The 14,066-nt window shown below is 41.5% G+C and overlaps 2 protein-coding genes across 5 annotated transcripts in view; one reads left to right on the top strand and one right to left on the bottom strand.

The window, feature by feature from the left end:
* cltca (clathrin, heavy chain a (Hc)) overlaps positions 1–5,926 on the top strand; it is a 63,121-nt gene extending 57,195 nt beyond the window's left edge. For both annotated transcript variants that reach the window (XM_031826641.1, XM_031826640.1), the window contains 2 exons: positions 2,580–2,655; positions 4,548–5,926. In XM_031826641.1, the coding sequence (XP_031682501.1) occupies positions 2,580–2,655; positions 4,548–4,684 (213 nt within the window). In that variant the 3' untranslated portion in view covers positions 4,685–5,926. The remainder of the gene's footprint in view (positions 1–2,579; positions 2,656–4,547) is intronic.
* Positions 5,927–12,008: 6,082 nt separating this feature from the next.
* On the bottom strand, positions 12,009–13,813 carry ptrh2 (peptidyl-tRNA hydrolase 2). 3 transcript variants are annotated; one of them, XM_020484549.2, is made up of 2 exons: positions 13,707–13,813; positions 12,009–12,697 (listed from the first exon to the last, which is right to left on the bottom strand). In XM_020484549.2, the coding sequence occupies exons 1-2, from the start codon at positions 13,744–13,746 to the stop codon at positions 12,156–12,158; spliced, it is 582 nt and encodes a 193-aa protein (XP_020340138.1). In that variant the 5' UTR covers positions 13,747–13,813; the 3' UTR covers positions 12,009–12,155. The 3 variants fall into 3 exon arrangements, with proteins under 3 accessions (XP_020340138.1, XP_020340139.1, XP_020340140.1); XM_020484550.1 differs by having other exon boundaries at positions 13,697–13,812; XM_020484551.2 differs by having other exon boundaries at positions 13,554–13,748.
* Positions 13,814–14,066: the final 253 nt, after the last annotated feature.

Raw genomic sequence — 14,066 nt, 5'->3', positions numbered from 1 at the left:
CTCTTATGCACGACGCATCGCGGACTGCCTGGATACAGCCCTTAGCTGTGGTATATTGGTCTTATACCACAAACCCTTGAGGTGCCTTATTGTGATTATAACCTGGTTATCAATGTAATTAAACCAGTAAATAGTACTTTGTCATACCCATGGTTTATGGTCTGATACCATGGCTTTCAGTCAACCAGGGCTCGAACCACCGGGTTTACAATTAAAACTTTGTCATGTTTGTATTGACAGTGAATTAGAAGCTGAGCAACAACAACAAAAAATCAGTCAAAGTACATTTTTCACGGGCAGTAACTGGAAAGTGCATTCCTTCACAGACATTTACACTATCTAGGAGAGTATGTACTGTATGTTTAGTTTCTTCAGAAAGTGTTCACACCCCTTGACCTTTTCCACAAATTGGGATTAAAATGGATTTAAGTCTTAACGATCTACACAATTTATTTTGAAAGATTAATGAAAAATAAAACTAATCTTGATTTAGATTAGTATTCAACCCCCTGAGTCAATACATGTTAGAATCACCTTTTGCGAAAAATTACAGCTGTGAGTCTTCTTTGGTAAATCTTTCTTCAAGCTCTGGTTGATGATCATTGTCATACAGCCATTTTATGTCAACTGTAACCAAGCCACTTGGGAACATTCAATGTCGTCTTGGTAAGCAACTCCAGTGTATATTTGGTCTTGTGTTTTAGGTTAACCTTTTGAAAGGTTACTTCATCTCCCATTGTCTGTTGGAAAGTAGACTGAACCAGCTTTTCCTCTAGGATTTTGCCTGTGCTTAGCTCGGTTTTCCTTTTATCCTTTTTATCCTTGCCAATGACTAGAATACCCATAACATGATGCAGCCACCTCCATGCTTTAAAATATGAAGTGTGGTACTCAGTGATGTGTGCTGTTGGATTTGCCCCAAACATAATGCTTTGTATTCAGGACAAAAAGTAAATGTATTAGCATTCAGGATGCATGTTTTGGAATATTTGTATTCCTTTTCACTCCATTTAGGTTAGTAGTGTTGAATAACTGTAGTTGATCCATCCTGTTTTCTCCTATCACAGCCATTAAACTGGAACTGTTTTAAAGTCACCATTGGCCTCATGGTGAAATCCCTGAGCGGTTTGCTACCTCTCCAGCAACTGAGTCAGGAAGGGCACCTGTATCTTTGTAGTGACTGGGTGTACTGATACACCATCCAAAGTGTAATTAATAACCATGCTCAAAGGGATATTCAATGTCTGCTTTATTTTGACCCATCTACCATTGGAAAACTTCCCTAGTCTTTGTGGTTGAAATTCACTACTCGACTGAGGGACCTGAACAGATACTTGTGTGTGTGTGTGGGGTAATCATTAAAAAAATAAAAAAAAAATCTTATCCACTAGTGAGTCCATGCAACTTTTGTGACTTGTTATGCACATTTGTACTACTGAATGTGTTTAGACTTGCAATAACAAAGGGGTTATGTACTTATTGATTTTATTTGTATTGTGTGTAGATCAGTGGCACAATGTGGAAAAAGTCCAGGGGTGTGAATACTTTCTGAAGGCAATGTATGTTTGTGTGAGAAACGGGTAATGGTACCTGCACTTTTGGAAATGTTCTCTGGTTTTAAAATATGCATGTGATAAGAGGCCATGCCATTGAGTAGCTAGGAGACATTGCTGTTGGCTGACGGGAATAAGGGTCCTTGAGTGGCTGGACTACAAATCATCCCAAGCTTTCATTCCCTCTGCGCTGTTGTACTTATGCCTCTTTCATGCACACTGTTAACCAGCTCTAACAACTACTGTAGCATGTTGCTCTTCTCCTTTCCATGAAGCATTGGCTTGTTGGGATTTTGTGGGAAGAGATTTACTGATGGTAGTTACTTTCCTAACAGGAAGTATGGAGGGAATTAAACCCACTTTAAACACTGAGAATCACAGCTAACCATAGTGAAGAAAAAGGGGGTGTATTTTAATTTGCACAAAATGCATCTTGCCAACACAATTAACTTTTCTTCCTAACAACATTTGGAAAGCTGCTATTTTTACTGCTATGCTTAAAACGTCACTCCCAGGATTGGAGTTAGTGGGCTGATATTGACAAGCTATAAACTAAGTATGTTAAATTTATGAGGAAGGTTGAATGGTTCTTAGATAAATCAGTGAAAATACCATCGGGTAGTTGGCATTCCTGCTTTTGTAGGCCTGATTCATACTTGATATGGGTTTGGTTTTCTACATACATAGCAATGTATATCTGAACTTCAAGTACAGATTGGTGGCTAAATGGAGGGACCAAAGTCAATGGAGTCTTTCTCCAGTCACGCATATCTTAATGCTCATTTTTCTTCACTAGTATGTTGAAGAGGCAGCTCACAGCAGCCTTGTATGTGTTAAATAAAAATCACCTAAAATGTACACACTTTACACACCGGGAACGGTCCTGTCCATCAATCACATAACATTTAATTTAACTACTAAATGAAAGAAGAGTCGATGAATGAAGACTTTCCAGCACATCTAGTCTTCTAAGGCCTGCCTGCTTGTAGCTGTGTTTCATTGTGTTCTTTTTGACCTTTATTCCAGGTGGACAAGCTGGAGACCTCCGAGTCCCTACGGAAAGAGGAGGAGCAGGCGACAGAGACCCAACCCATAGTCTATGGTAAGTACCTCGCGCATCATTCACTACCAGTGTTGGGGGTACCGTGTTACAAAAGTATCAACTCACATTTTATTGGTCACATACACATGGTAATGCGAGGGTAGCGAAATGCTTGTGCTTCTAGTTCCGACAGTGCAGTAATATCTAACAAATTCACGACGACTACCTTCCACAAATGTAAAAGGATGACTAAGAATATGTACATATAAATATGGATGAGCGATGGCCGTGTGGCATAGGCAAGATGCAGTGTATACATATGAGATGAGTTATGTAGGCATTATTAAAGTGGCGTGATTTAAAGCTGGTCTGCGCATGCACTGAGGATGCGGCTAGGGATACCGACCGTGGCACTGTATTGTCCTCAAATTCTGCCATCAATCCTCTGGTTATGGAAGGTTTTAATAGTCACAGTGGATACAACATCACCAATGCACTTGCTAATAAACTCGCTCGCTCAGTCAGCGTCAATGTTATTGTCTGAGGCTACCCGGAACATATCCCAGTCCATGTGATCGAAGCAATCTTGAAGCATGGAATCCAATTGGTCGGACCAGCATTGGCTTGACCTGAGCACGGTTGTTTCCTGTTTTAGTTTCTGTCTATATGCTGGGAGCAACACAATGGCGTTATGGTCAGATTTGCATCACGGAAGTTAGAGGAGCAATGGTCCAGAATACAACCAGCCAGTGTCGTGCATTCGATATGCTGATAGAATTTACTAAACCCAGCTACAATAAATGCAGCCTCAGGATATGGTGTCCAGTGAAGTTCTTTCAGGGCTGTCGAGTTATCTGCTTGGAAGGGGATATACATGGCTGTGACTATAATTGAAGAGAGTTCTCTTGGTAGATAATGCGGTCGGCATTTGATTGTAAGGAATTCTAAGTCAGGTGATTACGTAAAGGAAACACGTAACCTTTACAGAATCTTCTCTCTACCGGGCGTGTTTCCATGATTCAATCTCAACTTCCTCATTTAGTTCTCGAGTGGAGAAAGGTTGTTTGGCAGCAGCAGCCCATAGAAATGTATAGAGGGTGCACCTGTAATCTTTGCCATTGATCGGTTCTGTGAAAGCAAAGCCCCATAGAGGGCTTTTTCCGTGTAGTGGTAAGTGTGTCCTCTATACATCTCTATGGGGCCGTGTAAGTGCAGTCTATAACCAGAATAGAGTCCATCTGTACAGTCGTATTTTAAAGTAACATTAACTGATCAACACACTTGAACGGAGACCATGTACAGCTGTTCACACTGACTCCTCATTACCTAGCATTTTGTACAGCAAGTAGTAAAGTTTTGACTTGAAGACAAAAAGTAAATGGTAATGAGAAATGTATAAAATGTCATGTACATTTTTGGGGGGGTGTTTATTGGTGACATGCATATGTGTATAGGGCTGTCTCGGAATCACCATTTTGAGATTCGTATCATTCATAATAGTTCCTGTGTCAAAACGCTGGTATTTCTCTTCCTAACAGGTCCTGATTGTTTAAAATGCTGAGCCAACATGTTTTCAGCATGATTTTTCTGTCCATAACTGATCAAAACTCACTTCCTTGTCCCTCTGCAGCAGAAAGGCGATAGTCAAGTGAACAACACATTTAAGCTTCCTTGTGGTCCAGTGGTTAGTATGTCTGACTTAGACATATGCCAGAGTCAAAATTGGTTTGAATCTGGCCCACTGCCCTTTGACTCGATCGCTCCAGTCTCTCTGTTCTATAAAAAAACTGAAAAAAGATTAAAGGAGCATTGCCTCACTCCTTCCTTGGCACTCTGGAATGTTGACAGAGTTGCACTGTGTCTTGTACGCCATGCTAAAACAATCTTGTGAATGTGTAAACAAATCAAATCTGAATAGATTCTAATCTAATACATGTGTAACTCTCCTCCAGGCACACCCCAGCTGATGCTGACTGCTGGCCCCAGTGTGCCCGTACCCCCCCAGCAGGCCTATGGCTATGGTTACCAGGCCCCTGCGGGCTATCCCCAGGCTCCTCAGGCACAGCCAGGCTTCGGCTACAGCATGTGAAGGCCCTTCTGGTCCGGAGCAACCCTGGAGCCCATCCTTCACCCCCCCCCCCACTCAGCTCAGTCCTTCACCAGCCATTACTATCTTCTACTCGCAACATACAGGGGATTCCAACAAGCAGTTATTACTATGTTTTAATTATCGTTTTCCTTTTTGTCATGAAGGACTCAATTTAATTTCCATTGTCAAAGAAAAGGATTGGATGACAAGGATTTTTTTTCCCACATTCCATTATATTTACTAATGTAATTTGTCCATTTTTATTTTTATGTACAATGAGGGGGCTTGTGGGAAGAGCGAGTCCTTAATAAAGGTTGTTGTGAAGCATCTGATTTGCACTCTGTAGTGAGAAGAAACTCATGTAGATGTGTGAGCAGCTTGTTCTGTCAGTCTGTAAAATGCATTTAATTATTGTATATTCAGAAACTAAAGTTACAATGTTCTATATTTGAACACGACTGCCGCTTCCATGAACCACAAACCAACTAGAAACACTACGTACAATACCAGTAATGACCTACACAGGGTTGAAGGGGTTGTGTAGCTCTCGAGAAGAAAATTGATTTCAAAATGCATACAGATATGATTTCCATCCTTCCCATTCCAAGCATATGCACGTTCTCCAGTCAGACCGTGCGGTGTAGAGATGAACTCTGCTGCGTGTCACAAACCTTTCCTCGTGCTGTAAAGAGTTCTCTTGTGTGGGACCATTCCATTTAGGAGGGATTTATTACTAGCATTAAAGAAGCCCTGTTCTTCAGTTCAGTTAGACCTATGTGTTTTACTAACTAACCACACCTTGCACCCTGCTCCAGGTCACTGTTCTGGAGTGTACAGAAGAGAGAATATAAAACATAATAGCCTCTGTCCTGCCAGGTTCGTTTTCTTTCTTTGCCTGTGTCCAAAATGGCACCCTACTCCCTATATACTGAACTACTTTTGACCAGGGCCCATAGGGGTTTTGCACTATGTAGGGAATAGGGTGCCATTTGGGACACGACTTATCAGTTTGCCCTCTGATCTAATTAATCACAGGACTGTGGTAATTTGGTGTTTTTATCGAAGGCTTGCGTGTATACAAAGACATTAATCTACCCTATACTCTCTAAAAACAAATGACTTTAGATTTAACAGTGCACTTAAATACATTGTGCAGAATCTCTGGATCATGATGAATGAAATGGAAGTTTTCTTTTCCACATAAAATAAAGGCTTCTTGTTTGTCAAGAAAAGTCGGGTCAAGTCTCGTTCCCTTCTGAACTTTTTTGTCAGACTAACACACATCGACCATTCGCAGTAGATCACGTGCTGGGTGTCAATGATTGGTGACGACTCAATATTTAGAATATATGCGGCCATCCGCTGTGCACGGTCGACATTTGTGATGGTCTCTTACATCTTATGAACCTTCTCATCAAGGCATCCTGTTAGGATCCATATCACTCCATATGTACAATACAGTACGTTTTAACTACAAGCCAGTGCTCAGATTGGTTTGGGGTAGTTCAAGCACAGCCAAAGTTAACTGTATGCCTATTGGGTCAGTGTATCAGTTACTGCCAGTCTATTGACAGCATACTGAGTCTGTCTGATGTTCAAAAGTAACCTATTCTATTAGGGGATAAGAGTACCGCAGTATGAGTCATAACCTAGTGGTCAAACAGGGACATGGTTCCAATTGTTTTTCCACAGGGGATTTTAGAAACACTTAAGGGCAAAGTATCATGTAGACTTAGCCTGGGGTGACAAGTGAAAATCTCTAGGACAAGGTAACTTGTCAATATCTCCCCCCCCCCCCCCCCCCCCAAATGAAACTGATCTGGACGAGACCGCCGAATCGAGGCATTAACTATAATGAATCAATGTCTTAGTTCAGAATTGTACATCTTCTGTCTTGTGCAAGTTTTAAATTGACAATACCTGTCAGCTAGAGATGTGCAGGAGCTTGCAGAAAGTGCTAGTTGATGCTAATTAGCATTTTCAAATCAATAAATGGAGCCAAATATATTTAACCATGTAAACCTATACAAAACACAGCCCTTATTTGAAGTGTTTCTAAAATTCTAAAATCCCCTATGGGAAAAATGATTGGAACCATTTCCCTATTTGACCGCTAGGTTTTATGACACCACTGCGGGGCTCTATTCGGACTCAAGCGCACATAAATGGAACATACTTCTCTCTACATGTATTCTGACCTTGAACTTAGTTTGGGGTGGAGATCAAATAAATGATAATGTGGCAACGGTGTGTCTACACACCCCGTATTCTGACCTTAATTCTCCTAAGGGAACAAGGTCTAGTGAACCAATCCGTTCCGAGAGGAAAAACTTTTTGGGTTTTTTGTTTAAACCAGATAGAAATAACACCATTGTCAATGCACTATAATTTACAACTTGATAAGAGATGAAAGTAACAGTAATCCGTTAGGAAAATGGAATTGTAAATAGGACACCTTTCACCTTTCATCACTGTAGTCACAACCACAAACTATGCAACAGTTCATAAGTCAATTAGGCCCTAATCTACAGATTTCACATGACTGGAAATACAGGTATGTATTGTTAGTATCTGTTGGTTACCAATACCATGATTATGCATGCCATGGAAGAACTGGGACATTTTCAGCTTCCAGGAATTGTGTACAGGTCCTTGAGACATGGGGCCGTGCATAATGCTGAAACATGAGATGATGGTGGAAGATGAATGGTGCGGCAATGGGCCACAATCTATGTGCATTCAAATTGCCATGGAAAAAATGTAATTGTGTTCATATTACGTAGCTTATGCCTGCCCATACCATAACCACACCATGGGGCACTTGGTTCACATCAGCAAACTGCTTGCCCACACGATGCGATACACAGTCTGCCATCTGCCCGTTACAGTTGAACCGGGATTAATCTGAAGAGCACACTTCTCCAGCGTGCCAGTGGCCATCAAATGTGAGCAGCCATCAATGATGAGCAGTTGCCCACTGAAGTCGGTTACGACCCCAAACTGCTGTCAGGTCAAGACCCTGGTGAGGACGGCGAGCACATAGAAGTTTTCTGATAGTTTGTGCAGAAATTCTTTGGTCGTGCAAGTCCAGGTGGCTGGTCTCAGACGAAGCCGCATGTGGAGGTCCTGTACTGGTGTGGTTACAGGGGTTGTGATGCCGGTTGGACATACTGTCAAATTCTCTAAAATGACATTGGAGGCAGTTTATGGTAGAGAAAATAACATTATCTGGTAACAGCTCTGGTGGACATTCCTGCAGTCAGCATACCAATTGCACGCTCCCTGAACTTGAGACATCTGTGTTTTGTGACAAAACTTCACATTTTAGAGTGGCCTTATTGTCCCCAGCACCAGGTGCACCTGTGTAATGATCATGGTGTTTAATCAGCTTCTTGAAAAGACAAACTATGAAATGACATAGGTGCTGCAAGCTAGCTGTGAAGATCAGAAGTAGTGGTCCAGGGATTATGGCAGGAATCCGGCGTTGTTGTGGAGAGAGTCCGATATTGGTAGACAGGCGAGTATTATCCAGGCTAAAAACAGGGCTGGTATCTGTGCACAAGGTAAAAGCCGCTAGCAGTGGCTAACAATGACTAAATAGCTTGTAGCCATTTAGCTGGTTAGCTTCTGGAGGCTCTTGAATGTGTTCTAAAATTGAAAATAATAGCAATTCCGTATCACATTGGGTAAGGCAGGTTACCGGAAGGTATAATAAAAATTTAAAAAATAATCGAGAAGAGATTGAAAATAAATTTAAATATAAACACAAAAGTACACGAGAGGACAAAACAAACACGTCTTCACTGCTACGCCATCTTGGATGGGGTCTAACCCCAAGAAGTTATGGGACACTTAAAGACCTGGAGAATAAACCCTCTTCACAGCTGCCCATGTCCCCTAATGTTGACGATGTGGTTTTACTGACAAGAAGCACATGGCTGAGCTTTTTAATCACCACTTCATTAAGGTCAGGATTCCTATTTGACTCAGCCATGCCTCCTTGCACGTCCAACATTTCCTCATCTCTCACCCCTTCTAATGCAACTATCCCCAATACTTCTCCCTCTTTTCCCCCTGCCCCACTACAAAGTTTCTCCCTGCAGGCAGTCACTGAGTCCGAGGTGCTAAATATCTATAGCTCCTTAAATATGACCCCCCCAAAAAAAACATCTGGGTCAGATGGTTTAGACCCTTCTTTAAGGTTGCAGTGACACATCCATAACATGAGCGGAAACCAGATTGCATACCAGAGAGAATACTATAGACATCAAAAAAGCCAGTCAGTTGATGGACAAGTTTGTCCAACACTTTTGATAAACAGGGCAAAATAGAGATAGGCCTATAAATTAGGATCAGCTAGATCTCCCCATTTTAAATATGAACCGTGGCTGTCTTCCAAGCAATGGGAACCTCCCCAGAAAGGAGAGAACGGTTAAAAAGGTTGATGATAGGGGCAGTAACCTTGAAGGTCTTCAATGATGTCACCATTGCCCTTGATTCTAAGCAATGTTGTGCTGCTATTTTTATTTACTTCGCCAAAGCTTTTGATACGCTAGACCATTCCATTCTTGTGGGCCAGGTAAAGGAGTATTGGGTTTTTTGGCTGGTTTGCTAACTACCTCTCTCAACGAGTGCAAGGTATAAAGTCAGAAAATCTTCTGTCTCAGCCACTGCCTGTCACCAAGGGAGTACCCCAAGGCTCGATCCTAGGCCCCACGCTCTTCTCAATTTACATCAACAACATAGCTCAGCAGTAGGAAGCTCTCTCATCCATTTATATGCAGATGATAGTCTTATACTCAGCTGGCCCCTCTCTGGATTTTGTGTTAAAAGCTCTACAACAAAGCTTTCTTGGTTTCCAATAAGCTTTCTTTACCCTTAACCTTGTTCTGAACACCTCCAAAACAAAGGTAATGTGGTTTGGTAAGAAGAATGCCCCTCTCCCTGCAGGTGTGATTACTACCTCTGAGGGTTTAGAGCTTGAGGTAGTCACCTCATACAAGTACTTGGGAATATGGCTAGACAGTACACTGTCCTTCTCTCAGAACATGCTAAAGTTAAATCTAGACTTGGTTTCCTCTATCGTAATTGCTCCTCTTTCACCCCAGCTGCCAAACTAACCCTGATTGATGACCATCCTTCCCATGCTAGATTACGGAGACAATTTATAGATCGGCAGTTAAGGTGCTCTCGAGTGGCTTGATTTGCAACCCATGATTTGCAACCCATGCTCCTTATAGGACACATCACTGCACTCTATACTCCACTGTAAACTGGTCATCTCTGTATGCCTGTTACAAGACCCACTGGTTTGATGCTTATTTATAAAACCCGCTTTGGCCTCACCCCCCCAATCTGAGATATCTACTGCAGCCCTCATCCTCCACATACAACACCCGTTCTACCAGTCACATTCTGTTAAAGGTCCCCAAAGCTCACACATCCCTGGGTCGCTCCTCTTATTCAGTATGCTGCAGCTAGCAACTGGAATGAGCTGAAACAAAACACTCAAACTGGACAGTTTTATCTCAATCTCTTCATTCAAAGACTCAATCATGGACACTCTTACTGACAGTTGTGGCTGCACTATTGTCTACCTTCTTGCCCTTTGTATTATGTTTTGTGCTACTACCAAGTTATGTTTTGTCATGTGTTGCTGCCTTGCTATGTTGTCTAATACCCTGACTACACCGCTCGCGTTGCAAAATACATTTAGAAATCTGTTATTCAATTATTGTACCCACGCTGCTCGCACGCGTCAACAAGCATCTGCGTTGCCAAGGGATAAAATAGAAGTCTCTCCCATCTCCTCATTGGTTTATAGAAGCAGGCACCCACGTGCCATCTCCTCATTGGTTATACCCACGTGGGTGATTGAAAGACGAATTGTGTTGCCAGATGTTGTGGTAATACTATGAAAGTTTAGATACCAATCACCATATAAGTTCAAAGATGAAAAAGCCTGGAAGGAGGAGAGAGGACTAGAAACAATTCGGTTGACCGTTTTGTGTGGATTAATTGTCGGAGTAGAGGACCTTGTGCATTTCAGGTAAAATAACAACTTAATGTTTATATCCCAGGACAAAGTGGCTAACAACAGCAAGCTAGCTAATTGGGACAAATTAGCTAGCAAGTGCAAGCTAACTAGCTAAATTGCCATAAATGTTTAATGCTTTTCAACCTGTCCCCAAATTAATGTCATTGGTTGAGTTTGTTTTGATATTTTAACCTGCGTGTCGTGATCGCGTTTGGTGTAGGGGGACAAAATAAATGTATGCACGATGGCGCACGCGCGCAGCCGGTTTGGGTTCTGTGTTAGGTCTCTCTTTATGTAGTGTTGTGTCCTATATATTTTTTGTTGTTGTAAGTTTTTAATCCCAGCGTCCGTCCCCTAAGGAGGCCTTTTGGTTGGCCGTCATTGTAAAAAATAATTTGTTGTTAACTGACTTGCCTAGTTAAAAGGTTAAATTTTCAAAAATTAAAGAATGTTAAATGGCTACCACAGCATTCTGCAGCGATACGCCATCCCATATGGTTGTGCTTAGTGGGACTATCATTTGTTTTTCAACAGGACAACATTTTGATTTAACACTTTTTTGGTTACTGCCTGATTCCATGTGTTATTTCATAGTTTGATGTCTTCACTATTAATTTTACAATGTAGAAAATAGTGAAAAGAAAAACCCTTGAGTGAGTAGGCGTGTCCAATCTGACTGGTACTATATATTTTAAAGACGTAGGCTAAATAAATCACGATGTTGTGCAGACCAAGCCGTAACAGTTTGAACCCAATGGTTGGTGTAGGCAATAGATGAAGGTATAACCTACTATTGTACACTAACCTTCCAACATTACTTTGGGTTAAAGAACTGAATATGGCAACTTTTGGGATGAATCAAACCACTATTTTTTTTACCAATATTTTGTGTGGAAAGGCTCTACAAACCAGTTTATGATTAATAAATTATTTCCTAAACCTACAAGATCAGAGTATATTTAAATCTACCAATTGGTGCTGAAACCGAGACAAATATGCATACATTGAGATGGCTTCCTTTCATTGATCCCTAATGTTCTGAACCCGTTCTCTCGATAGATTAGATAAATGTGCTGATAACCCCACAAGAAAATCTCTTGGCCACCAAGTGGGAAGGTTTTTAGCAATTGAATGAAATGTATTCAGAGCGTGCAAGGTAGCCAGCATCACCTGCAGAGCACGTTACACGACTGAATAAGGTATGCCTGAATACCAAATACTTAGTGTTTAAGTACATTTTCTAGGTCTGAATCAGCCCCTTAATGCAAATGTGAGGACAAAATGACATGATGTTTGGAACTTTTAATGAAAATTAATGTACAGTTCCCAAATGACAATTTCTCCATTAAAAAAAATACATTTTAAAGTGGACCATGATTATCCTACTTCAAATACAACTAATACAGACAACTCAATTCAAGTCTTATTTCGTGTCTAATAGAGCTTCAAGTGTCCAGTGACTTTGTCCACAAGATCAGCTGCTCCAGGGCCTACTCCCAGCACAGTACGGGATCCTGGCGCTATCTGGGTCCTCCCTGCATCTTGGATCAGACTGACAGGCAGCCCTACCTCTTTGGCATGGGTTAGCAGTTCTATCAGACTGTCCTCATCTGGAGCTTTAACCACAACCTTGGGTTGGCCACAGTACTCCCATTGTTTCAGAAGCTCAGGGTTCCTGCGCTGGACCTGTTTATAGGCCGACACGGCGGCGTGTGAGCACTGGGCGGCCACTTTCCCCTTGCCCATCTTCAGGTCGGATCGGACCACCAGGATCATTTTGAACTCCCCTCCTTCTCCCATGATGCTGGTGGCCGTTTCACCCCTACTGCCATTCCCCATCGCCGCCCCGTTGTCTTTGGAAGAGTTGCTGAACCGAGCCCGGAAGTGCCAGCCAAGGAAAAGTCCACAGCCCACTCCTCCCAATACTCCAATGGCTACCTGGCCATATAGGGAATCCATCTTGAGACTTGTCAAACCTGAAAGTTGATTTAAGGCTGTGAATTTATTGGAGGCTACATCTCTTAGCTACGTAGTCTATTAGGGCCCTATAAAATCAGGTTGACTTTTTTCCCTAATTCCTTTTTCCCTAAATTCTGTTTCCCAGGTGTCCATTTTCCCAAGATTTATTTCAGCTCTTTGCTATCAAAATCGCACTTCTAATTTAATACGAATAACAACTTTATTGGATGTTCGAGGTCAACAATACTGCTTAAACCACATCAGGAGACTACTTTGAGGTCTGGGGAAATTTAGAATTACGATTTTTGGGGTTACGTACCCCATCATTCCAGTTGGCACCTAGCAAGAGGATATTCAGTTATGTTTTTGGATTTATGCAAATAATCATGATATCATTCTGGCAGGTATGCATAGGCTACTTTGTAGTTAACATTGAATCTACCAGGAGATTTTTCATTAGCATCATCGCTAACGGCTACACGTAAGTGGTAGCTGGGCGCCGCACATACACAGACGGGGAATTGTCGTTGCCTCTTCAAAAAGTTGCATTAAATAAGAATCACTGATGCATTATGTTTGTCTTTTGATAAACGTGTGCTAATTCATTTAATACGTTTATTGTTTAATTGCATCGATTCCGTTCGCATCTCAGAATTTATAGGGCCCACATAGTTGGCTAACTAGTTTGGAACTAAAATCACCTAGCTACCTAACGTTACCCTAAATGTGTTTCCACTTCAGACAAACAGTGACCAGTCATCAGTTGATCTTATAGGATTTGTGAACATACAAAGGCTGAACACATGCATGTTTATTTATGGTAACTTAACTGTTTGAACAAAATATTCAGAACTGAGAGTAGGCTAACGTTACCTTCAAAGCATCTCTGCTACCATTGAACAAGCATGTAGCTAACGCGTTATCTAGCCTGAGTCAACTTCGCAATATCACCCCAAGAGAGGCATAATTCGTGTCCTTCATAACATTTTGCATAGCAGTTTATAACCTAACTTTACCGATTTTTACCTGCTCCGGGCGAGATCAACACGCTTACATTCGTCTTCATCTACCGTCCACTTCTGATGACGTCACATTAAATACACTGGACACGTTTCAGGCTGCCGGTATGAAGAGTAGGCATCAACTGGGAGATGCACATAAATTGGGTGTATCTCTGAGTTTATGCAGCTTTTTAGATTTGATGTTCTATTAATAATCAAGATAATTGGAGTATTTGAAAATAACATGGTTCAATTAGTAGTACTAATATAGTATTACTAGTATATACTAGTATTACTATCCCATGTATTTCAATCAAAGATTCTCTAGGTCAATCTTTTTAATGATGGATCACACGTCAGAGTAAATTTTTTTAAAGAAAAGTGT

Source organism: Oncorhynchus kisutch, linkage group LG6 (assembly GCF_002021735.2).
Source record: "Oncorhynchus kisutch isolate 150728-3 linkage group LG6, Okis_V2, whole genome shotgun sequence".
NCBI lineage: Eukaryota > Metazoa > Chordata > Actinopteri > Salmoniformes > Salmonidae > Oncorhynchus > Oncorhynchus kisutch.
This window is presented reverse-complemented; position numbering and strand designations above follow the sequence as displayed.

Coding starts and splice junctions, on each gene's coding strand:
- ptrh2 (XM_020484549.2), bottom strand. CDS start 13,746: ATGAAGACGAATGTAAGCGTGTTGATCTCGCCCGGAGCAG. Junction 12,698..13,706: donor GTTGATCTCGCCCGGAGCAG/GTAAAAATCGGT, acceptor ATCAACTTTCAG/GTTTGACAAGTCTCAAGATG.